General features: G+C 43.7%; 4 protein-coding genes across 7 annotated transcripts; 3 read left to right on the top strand and 1 right to left on the bottom strand.

The window, feature by feature from the left end:
* The first annotated feature begins 176 nt into the window (after positions 1-176).
* LOC133842972 (cyclin-Q) lies at positions 177-4,054 on the top strand. 3 transcript variants are annotated; one of them, XM_062276304.1, is made up of 5 exons: positions 177-318; positions 2,860-3,012; positions 3,073-3,217; positions 3,278-3,499; positions 3,575-4,054. In XM_062276304.1, exons 2-5 carry the CDS (start codon positions 2,930-2,932, stop codon positions 3,902-3,904), a joined length of 780 nt encoding a protein of 259 aa, XP_062132288.1. In that variant the 5' UTR covers positions 177-318; positions 2,860-2,929; the 3' UTR covers positions 3,905-4,054. The 3 variants fall into 3 exon arrangements, with proteins under 3 accessions (XP_062132288.1, XP_062132287.1, XP_062132286.1); XM_062276303.1 differs by lacking the exon at positions 177-318 and adding an exon at positions 2,626-2,746; XM_062276302.1 differs by lacking the exon at positions 177-318 and having other exon boundaries at positions 2,794-3,012.
* On the top strand, positions 495-2,498 carry LOC133842969 (E3 ubiquitin-protein ligase RMND5A). Its single transcript, XM_062276299.1, has one exon. It carries the CDS (start codon positions 693-695, stop codon positions 2,097-2,099), a length of 1,407 nt encoding a protein of 468 aa, XP_062132283.1. The 5' UTR covers positions 495-692; the 3' UTR covers positions 2,100-2,498.
* LOC133842964 (U2 snRNP-associated SURP motif-containing protein) lies at positions 3,936-7,696 on the bottom strand. Of its 2 annotated transcripts, none has more exons than XM_062276277.1 (12): positions 7,570-7,696; positions 7,457-7,516; positions 7,349-7,405; positions 6,996-7,282; positions 6,335-6,938; positions 6,232-6,275; positions 5,838-6,170; positions 5,534-5,776; positions 5,296-5,479; positions 4,988-5,240; positions 4,549-4,925; positions 3,936-4,473 (listed from the first exon to the last, which is right to left on the bottom strand). In XM_062276277.1, the coding sequence occupies exons 1-12, from the start codon at positions 7,573-7,575 to the stop codon at positions 4,069-4,071; spliced, it is 2,853 nt and encodes a 950-aa protein (XP_062132261.1). In that variant the 5' UTR covers positions 7,576-7,696; the 3' UTR covers positions 3,936-4,068. The 2 variants fall into 2 exon arrangements, with proteins under 2 accessions (XP_062132261.1, XP_062132262.1); XM_062276278.1 differs by having other exon boundaries at positions 4,988-5,228.
* Positions 7,697-7,743: 47 nt separating this feature from the next.
* LOC133842965 (transcription factor grauzone) lies at positions 7,744-9,951 on the top strand. The gene is made up of 5 exons (XM_062276279.1): positions 7,744-8,027; positions 8,115-8,860; positions 8,927-9,136; positions 9,197-9,572; positions 9,626-9,951. Exons 1-5 carry the CDS (start codon positions 7,887-7,889, stop codon positions 9,866-9,868), a joined length of 1,716 nt encoding a protein of 571 aa, XP_062132263.1. The 5' UTR covers positions 7,744-7,886; the 3' UTR covers positions 9,869-9,951.
* The last annotated feature ends 218 nt before the right edge of the window (positions 9,952-10,169 follow it).

The following is a 10,169-nucleotide window of genomic DNA, read 5'->3' as shown; positions in this document are numbered from 1 at the left end:
ACCTATTATCAATTTCTATAATAAATTTAAATGTTTTTAAATAATAAATAAATTGTATAATTTCGCTGTGCCCGTTTAACCCCAATACAATTACTTTTTAAAATATATAAGATACTATCGTGTAACGAACACACAGAAAAGCTCGAAAGTATCGAAAACGAGTCGATGATTTGGCATCACTATACGCTGAGCTGACATCTCCCGGCTTAAATGTCAACTCGTGCTCTGTACTTATTAATGTTACGAATTTATATTTAATTATAAAATATATTAGGCAAATTAATCTCCTATTATAGTAAACAATCGATTTCTACGAAGGTAAGTGCAATTCACACTTACACATGTCTGCACACATACATACATGCACATTCATATGTACGTACAAATGCTAATTTGCGTCGTGTTTCGACTAAAAACAGCTGCTCAGTGCGTTAGAGTTGTCGCTTTGTGTAAAGAAAAAATAAACGTCGATTGTTATATGTGTGAGAGCTGCAAGGCAACCCTGGTAGTGATGGTGCTCTTCTTTGTGTTGTTATTGTAGACGAAGCCTAAATAAAAGAAAAAGAAAACGCAAAACGGAATTAGCCAAATAATTATAATTAATTTTCCACATTGAACGCCAAAGTGAAATTTAGAACTAAAAAACTGAATTGTAAACGCTTCACAATTGTCTTTGGCTGCAAAACCTGCTGATGCGCGCTGTGGACTGGCGTCGCTCCAAATTATCAAAATTTACTGTTGATCCGCAGACGGAGTCGGGCATCATCATGGACAACGAAGCGTGTGCGTCTGTTGAGAAGGAACTTGATCGGGTCGTCACCAAGCTGGAGCAGCTCCACGAGAACTCTGCGGCCGAAATCGGTGATATTGCGTCGCTAATGTCCGAGCTGGTCAATGTGCTGGGCAATGCTGAGCAAATGGTTGTGACTACTCTAAATACTGGGACGCAGATTAATGCCACCGACAACGTCAGTGGCAGCGGCAACAGCAGCTCTGATGATCCCATGGGCGATGGCATCAACATGCAGGTGGAGACAGAACCTTCGGCACCACAACGTCTCACCGATCGTCAAATGGAAATCATTCGAGAGGCGATCTCCAAATGCAATGAACGCGTGCAGAAGTTGTCAACGGAGCACCGTGAGTTGCATGGCTCGGTGTCAAAGATTGGCAAAGCCATCGATCGCAATTATAGCTCCGATTTCAGTTCCACAATGCGTGTGGACGCTCTACAGGATGAAGATAACCTAATGCTATTAAATAAAGCCATTGCCAAACATTACTGCCGCCAGGGCATGGATGAAGTGGCTCGTACTCTCATCAAGGAGTGCAAAATGAGCGAGGATCATGCCCAGGATGTGTTCGACTCGGAGCGTGAATTTGCCGAAATCTACAACATCTGGAATCAGATACAGAAGCGTGAACTGGGAGATGCCCTTGACTGGGCCGTGCGTCACTCCAGTCAACTACTGGAGCGGCATTCGCTCATCGAGTTCCGTTTGCATCGCATGCGCTTCATGCAGCTGGTGTCCAATGGTCTGAAGTCGCAGAACGAGGCCATTCTCTATGCGAGGACGAATTTTCAAAAGTTTGCCGTGCGTTATGAGAATGAAATTGCCAATTTGATGGCTAGTTTTATCTATTTGCCTGGTGGCCTGGAGAATACACCATATAGGATCTTTCTGTCACAGGACATGTGGACTGAATTATCGTTCACTTTCCTCAAGGATGCTTGCCAGCTGCTCGGCATTAGCAAAAACTCGGCACTATCTGTTGTGGTCAATGCTGGATGTACGGCGCTGCCAGCACTGTTGAACATCAAGCAGGTGATGCAGTCGCGCCAGGTGCTGGGCATGTGGAATGGCTGTGATGAGCTGCCCATCGAGATTGATTTGCAGCCAGAGTTTCGGTTTCATTCGCTATTCGCTTGCCCCATCCTGCGACAGCAGACCACCGAGGATAATCCACCGAAGAAACTGACATGTGGTCATGTCATTTCGAACGATGCCTTGCACAAGCTCAGCAATGGGCACATCCTCAAGTGTCCCTACTGTCCCGTCGAACAGAATGCCGAGGAGGCTGTTCGCATCTATTTTTAAAACGTAGTCCATATTGCTCTTTACAATTACAATGTAATCATTAACATAGTGTGAGTCTGTCTGCGCCGCCTTCTCTCAACTCATGATGATGATGATGATTATGAACTGGGATTTCACATTGTTCTCTTTAATGTTGCTCTATGCAGCGGCAGTTTTCGCACTTTTCCTTAACAATGTTATTCACACAATTGGCAGAAGCTCATTTAGTTGGTTCTTTAGAAAAATTGGATTTGGGCAAAGCGAGCATTGTCTTGAGTAATGAATGGTCGATCCTAACAACCCTTCCTCCCTTCCCCCATATATAATTACCTTCTAAATTAAGTACACATACATACACATATATATACGTATAATAATATAAATAAATAAACATTTATCTGTAATACGACAAAAACTAAATTTCTTGTTGGCTCTTTTTGATCCCATCTCGTCGTCGTTGCCACTGTGCAAGCAGGTAAAAACACCAATTTTGTCCACAGTCCACTCAACCGAACCGGTTTCGGGTTTTTATCGTTTGTCGCCATCTCGAGTTTTCCTCGTTTTTGTTGTTTGCATCGTCTGCAGTGCTTAACGAAGTCCCCTGGCGGACAGCTGATCGAACTCTGAAACTGATTCGAACTTTACTTCGTCCAATTACATGTGCACTTGTATGTGTTTCTTTTTTTCTTCTCTTCTCTGCTTGTTTGTGTGTCATTCGGATAGTGTCTCTGTTTATAAAAAGTGGCAACGAACTCTCAACTCTTTTTAACCATCCTCGCAGATTCATCAATTCAATTACAATATATTCCAATTCCATCATCGTACATCAATTCAAGTGAAAATCTCAAAAAATGAAAAACGTTTTGGATGTCATGTCATTGCAGCAGCACGTGGAAACGAGCAAAGCCCAAAATATGAAGCCCATTGATTATCGGTGAGTTTCATTTGCAAGAGTGCGATTCCCTACTTCAATATTATTCCCTTATATATTTAGCAAGTCCACTAAACCTGGTCTAGTGCCGCTTTACATCTTCGAGTGTGCTGCCAAGCTCAAGATGAAGCCACTGACAGCCGCATGTGCTGCGATTGTTTATCATCGTTTCTTCAAAGAGGTCAAAGCCAGCGATTATGATGAGTTCGTAAGTCCAGCATTGTTATTCCTTAGCTCATTTGGTGTTAATCTTGTCGAGCATTTGCAGCTGATTGCCGCCTCATCATTGTATCTAGCTGGGAAGATCAAAGACGATGATACAGTGAAAATTCGCGATGTTATCAACGTGGCATACAGCACTTTGAACCGCGGAAGTGCGCCTCTGGATCTAAATGATGAATACTGGGCCATGCGGGACGCCATTGTCCAAGCCGAACTGCTCATCACGCGTACTCTCAGCTTCGACCTAAACATTGAGCTGGCACACAAGGTAAACACACTTGCATAAGGAAACAATCTGCCTCTCTCCCCAAAACTGTAACGAGACACTTTCTCTTTTACACAGTATTTACTCTACTACATGAAGACACTGCAGGACTGGGTGGGCGCCGATGTGTGGAACTCAGTGCCAATTGCCAAGACTGCCGCCTCCTACTTGCAGGACTTCCATCACAGTCCCAACATCCTGAAATACAAGCCCACACACGTGGCAATCGGTTGCCTCTCCTTGGCACTGCAGACATATGGTGTGCAGGTGCCACTAACTGATGAATCCGATGAGGCTTGCATGTGGTATAAGCCACTGGTTAAGGACTTTACCAGGGAGAATCAGTGGGAGATCATCGAGGATGTCATTGAAGTGTACAAACATGAGGCGTCGTTAAAGGCCACTTAAGACTAAAATCCCATAACATCAATTTTGGCCATTCCCATACGATTTTTTATTTATTTCCAGCACAAATCATATGCCATTATTTTGTAAGACTCATGGCTGCTCACACTAAATGAATTTCCTGAATATATATATGTATCGAATCAGCTGAACTACGTCTAAACTCCTTAGTGGCGATGCTTGTGCTTGTGTTTCTCGACACGATGGCGGGGCGGCGATGGGCTGGTTCTTCGATTCGAGCGCGCACTGTAGCCGGATGACGTTGCTGGCGATGGAGATCTGCGAAGGAGTGAGGTGCGTGAAGAGCGTTCGGTGTACCGCTTTGGCGAATCCGATTGGCTGCGTGAACGATTCCGTTTGCCAGATCTTCCGCTGCGACTGCTCTCGCCTCCGCTGTAGGGTGAATGAGAACGTTTGCGACTGCTGCGACTCAGACTGGGACTGGAGCGAGAGCTGCTGGCATAGTGGGCACCACTAACGTACTTGTTATCAGGACTCTCGCTACGCTGCGAGCTTCTTGATTTTGAGTGCATGTAACTTAGCGGCGAGTCCACAGACTCTGAGGGCGAAGTCTACAATTGAAAGAGGAAATACGCATTGAAAATGCTGCACAACAAATTGATGCGTGGGTTGGTTGGTTGCGCTACCTGTTTGAGCAAACGCTTGCGATAGTATTCAACCTGTTCGGTCAGTGTCCAGCCAGATTCAAGGCGACGTTTTCCCGATTCCAATTCATCTTGATACTGCATAACTTTCACCTCAATTTCCCGCAGTTTTTGACGCTTTTCGTCACTGTATTTTTGTGAGCTCTCATCATCATCGCTTTCCTCGTCGGAGCTAAAGAATTTTGGTGGATCTGGTGGATCCAGTGTATCCCATTTGCTGGTGGTTATGGCTTGAGCTTCAACTTGTTGCGGATCAACCGTTTCCCATTTGGAAGGAATAAATCCAGGCATTTTGGCCTGCGATTTGTCTGCTTGTTTCGTTGCCTGCTCCATAGGGACGCCATCAAGATCTTCATCCACTAAAACCGAAACAACATATGGTTATCAAAAGCTAAGTGTTAATTATGAATTGAAAGCTTACAAGGAACCCCATCAATTTCATCATGATACTGCTCTTGCTTGGGCGTTCCACGTTGTTGAGCGGCGGACGCGGAATCTGGCAGCACCAATTTAAGAGCACTCTTCAATAGAGCAGCACCATCAAGTGGAACGCCATCCAGATCTTCATCGTCTTTGTCATCGCCCGATAACGGAGCACCGTCGATGTCTTCGTCTAGGGCTTCCTCCGAGCGTGATTCCTCTGCTTGGGGTGGTGAATTTGACTGCAATGCAAACTAATTGAATGTTGAAGGAGCAATCCCTTGCAAATGATGGTCAATGTTTACTTACTTGTCGCCCTAAGAATACACTACGCAATTGTGTTAAGAATTCCTTTGGATAGATGGTCCATTCCTCCCAGGTTCGTATTATGTTGCAAACCCTTGTCTTGAAGCCCTCCGCCTTAAGGCGACTCTCAATGGCCAGATAGTAAGTGTGAAGGCTCTCAAATATGTCCAGCAATTGCTTCTCCACGCTACAAATTACAGACAGTTACTAAACGAATTGACATCATAGATAAATTTCTTACGATTTACGGAAGAACGATGCGTTTGAAACTTTCACAGTGCAATTGTGAAGTATGTCGGAGACGAGATACAAACGAGCTATCTTTTTGGACGCCACAGTCTTTGAATTGGCCAGAGACTCGGCGATGCACTCGCAAATCTCGTCAGCAGCGTCTGCATGCTCAATGCAAAAGATCATCGCGTCACCAATACGTGATCGCTCAGGTGTCAAATGGCGTATCAAGTCCTCTAGACGATCACGTTGGCTACGAGAGAGATAGAGTTTAAAATAAACAAATCAAAAGAACAATAATGAAAAGAGCTTACGCATTAGATAAGGCGCCCTTGTGCACTACAGGCGCATCTGGATCGATGACCAGCTCATCGGGCATGCCTTGAGTGTAGAAGTTAGCTACAGGCGGCTTCCACACTGGGCCACCCTTGAACATGCGAAACTGTTGCTCGCGCCATTCGCTTGGTGTGTCTCCCTGTAGTAGAGAGTAGAGTTTCCAACGATAGTAAATATGCGCTGGACTCTCGTTGTCGAAGAGAAACGAAAATAGTGGATTCTCCATTTCGCGGCTCATGATCAAGGCCTCAAACATTGGACCCTCGCGTATAACAAACTCAATCATGCGATGTATTATGTTCAATACAGATCTGTAATTCAAATATTGTAATTCAATTCGAAGATTATCTAAAGATCTATCAACAAACATACTTCTCTGTCGGAATAAAGACTTTAACAACGGATTTGGCCAGCACCTAAATAAATAAAATGTATTATACAATTTGTCAAATTGCAAAATAGCAAAGTTCTTTACTCGCTCCATATTCTCCTTTTCCTCAATGGACTCGTAATCCTTGTAGTTCTTTTTGGGCAAAGTGTTCGCTTCGCTTGGCGGTGGCTGAGCATTGAAGGGCAATCCCGATGAAGGCGGTGGTAATGTCAGTTCCAGCAACGCTTGAGGTGCAAAAATTGGTGTATTCATAATGGGCACAGTTTTGCCCCAACCCAGACGCATCTCGTAGCCCATGATATAGCGACCGTTGAGAGTGCGTAGCGCACGTTCCGCATCCTTGCGACTCATGTATGCTACGAAGCCGCAATTGCGACCGCGTTGTTTTTCTTCTTCGGAACGTGGCCACATAATCTTAATGCTGGCCAGCGGACCATAGCGGCCGAAGATCTCCATTAGCTGCTGTTCCGAGATCTTGGGACTCAAGTTGCCCAAATACAAATTGGTTGTATTCGGATCACCAGTGTCAAAAGAGCCACCTGCATCACCACGAGAAGAGCTCGATGGTTGGGAGCTGCTCGTGGCTTGTTGATGCTGCTGCTGCTGTTGCGGTTGCTGTTGTGATGCTGGTGGATTCGCAACAGCCATATGCTTATACTTGTGGCGTTCCTCACGTTCCTCCTGAATCCTTTAGAGAACACATTTAGTTAGTGCTCCTTAGAACAACATTAATTAAAGAACTCACTGTCTCAACTCCTCTTTAAACAGCTCCAAATTGCTCTTTTTCTTCTCCTGATTCTTCTTTTTCAATGTGGGCGCATCCTTCTTGAGGTCAGAGGCCAACAACTTGGCATATTCCTCTGCTTTCTCGGAAGCGCTCTTCTCCACCAGCTTGGAGCCTGGTTTATACAGTTTACCCTTTTCGCTCTTATCTTCTCGCCGGGAACCCGCATCATAGGTGCCAGCCTTAACCCACACTTTAGAGGAGGCTGTTGGTGCCTCTTGGAACGTCTCCACGAACTCTTTAAAGGCCTAAATATTATAAAACCACATACTTACATAAAATTTCAATAAATATACAACATATTCGTTACTTACATGTGCCGCAGCAGCTTCATCTTCTTTCTTCTTTTGCTCCTCCAATTCTTTTTTGGACTGCAAGAATTGTTTGATAAATAAAATTCACACCGGGTTTTCATTGCTTACCAATTGTCGTTTAGAAAATGTGCCGACTGTGAAGGCCTCCAACTTCTTTTCACTTATGCGCTAATTATAGAACCATTAGCATACTGTTTTCAACTTTTAAAACAATTGCTTACCTTCATTCTGACAAGCTATTTATTATTATTTTTATTTATTTTTCTTTCATGTCTACCTTTCGCACTTCTCAAAAGCAATCTATCGATACTAGTTCTTTGACGAACATCGATAAATGTGTAGTGCGGCGATAGGTTTCGTAAAGTATCTTGTCAGCCATCGATGCATCGATATGTTATCAATTTCCGTCACACAACAGATATAGTTATTAATATTTTGCCAAATATTAAAATAAAATAGGCTTGGCTGTTCACTGGCTACCGCCGTGTGTAGCTCAACATATTCTTAAGTGTCTCGTAAAGCATTTGCGGAATAAACGATGGAGCCGCAGATCTGTCGTCTCTGCTTGCGTGGTTGTGGCTCCCAGATGTGTCTCCAAATCTTTGGCGATGCAGCAGCAGTAGTGGATAACAATGTGCCCAACGTAGCAGAAGTTCTGCGCCAACACTTTTGGTTTGAGGTAAGCTTAACTAACTGGATTACAAATTACATGCACACCAATTAGCCAAATATATATAAACACATTGTATATATATGCATATTTCAGGTGATGCCAAACGATCCGATGTCAAAAGTGGTGTGCAATGTGTGCTGGACTCAAGTTTCGGAGTTTCATCAGTTCTACGTATCTATACAAGAGGCTCAGCTTATTTACGCCAACGCACCAAAATTCAAGCAGGATCCCGATCCAGACCTAATGGCTGCATCGTGGCCAGAGGAAATCATGTTACCAGCTAATGAACTGGCTGTAGATGGCAACAGCGAGTGCCGCGGTACCCAACTAAATGTGAATCCTCTGGATGAACTGGACCTTGAGATGGCAACGTATGAGGAGGCAGATGCGGATGTCAATGATCAAAAGGAAATCAAATTGGAAAGATTATCACCCAGTGAATTCATCAATGACGTCGATGATGTGGATCTTATTGTAACCCGCAGTGGGCTGAAACGTAAACGAGAAACGGAAACCATGGACAAACTAAAGACGACCAAAGTTAAGAAATCTACCCAGCCCAAGAGCCTCGAAAAGCGTAGGCCCATTGCCAAAAGGACATTCAAGAAACAGCAGTGGCCGCCATTTTGCAAGGAGGACGAGGAGCTGATCAAACGCTATGTTGTCATGGGCTGTGAGCTTTGCATTTTCCTGGCCGACGATTTTGATGGCATTCGTGATCATTTCAAGGATAAACATCCGGACGAGCGGCCTTACATCAAATGTTGCGGACGCAAACTGAATAAGCGCTGCTTAATTGTTGAGCATGCTCGACGTCACGAAAATCCTGAATACATTAAGTATGTTAAATACAATACAAGTTATTTTAAGATTTCCTAATTTTTCATCACCTTGTTTTTCCTTAGGTGCAAGGACTGTGGCAAAGTGTTTGCGAATTCAAGTGTATTGCGAGCACATTGGCTGGTGCATCACGTGCCCGACGACGAATGCGACTTTCAGTGCGATGAGTGTGGTAAACGTTTCTCGCGGCGTAATCATCTGGAACTGCACAAAGGATCCCATGTTCCAGCCAATGAACGCAAATTCATCTGTCCACAGTGCCCCAAACACAATGCGTGAGTAGAAGATTACTTAAACTGTGTTTCGCATAAATTAATAAACCATATCCGGTCCAGTTTTGCTACCGAATACCACATGCAAGTGCACATTAGCATGCAGCATCGTAAGGCATCGAATATCTGCCATGTGTGTGGCAAGGAAATCAAGGATAAAGCCGTCTTTGAGAAGCACGTTCGACTGCATTTTGAAGAGAGTGGGCCACGTATTAAGTGTCCGCGTCCGGATTGTGAGAGCTGGCTCAAGGATGAGGACAACTTGAAGCAGCATTTGAGACGCCACAACGATGAAGGCAAATCGTTTATCTGCTCAGAATGCGGAAAGAGCTGTAAGAATTCGCGAGCACTCATCGGCCACAAGCGCTATTCACATTCGAATACAATTTACACCTGCGAACAGTGTGGCAAGACCTTTAAGAAGGACATTAGCCTTAAGGTAAGGGTATATTGCACTTCTAGCGATTATTATTAATGTCATCAAATTTGCAGGAGCATATGGCCCAACACACTGGAGAGCCGCTATATAAATGCCCCTTCTGTCCGCGAACATTCAACTCGAACGCCAATATGCATTCCCATAAAAAGCGTATGCATCCAAACGAATGGGATCATTGGCGCAAAACCAAAACGGGCAGCTCACAAAAGGTGCTACCCAGTGCCCAGGTGTCGCAAATGTTCAGGGAAGATCCTGATACGACGGCCGCCATTCCAAATATTTCAACCATGTTTTAAAAACGCATTAGTTACCTCTGCCTTTTGTTTGTATACATTATTTTTTGTAGTTTAGTTGTATAAATATAGCTTCTGGTTGTTAATTTCTATTGTTTACGCATATTTTCCTTAGATAGGAATAAATTTGTGCAGCAGAAATGCATGAAAAAATAAATGTATATGGAATATACTTTCGGAATAAAAGGAGCTTAAATTAAAAAAAAATTGTTAAAAACAAGTTTTGAAAAAATTGTATATTTAGGTAAAATTAATAATTATAGTAAATAATTGATGAAGTACATTTAAAATACAGAAAACATGT

This window comes from Drosophila sulfurigaster, chromosome 3 (assembly GCF_023558435.1).
Source record: "Drosophila sulfurigaster albostrigata strain 15112-1811.04 chromosome 3, ASM2355843v2, whole genome shotgun sequence".
NCBI classification, from domain to species: Eukaryota; Metazoa; Arthropoda; class Insecta; order Diptera; family Drosophilidae; genus Drosophila; species Drosophila sulfurigaster.
Note: the sequence above shows the minus strand (reverse complement) of the source record. Positions and strands in the feature narration are given on the sequence as shown.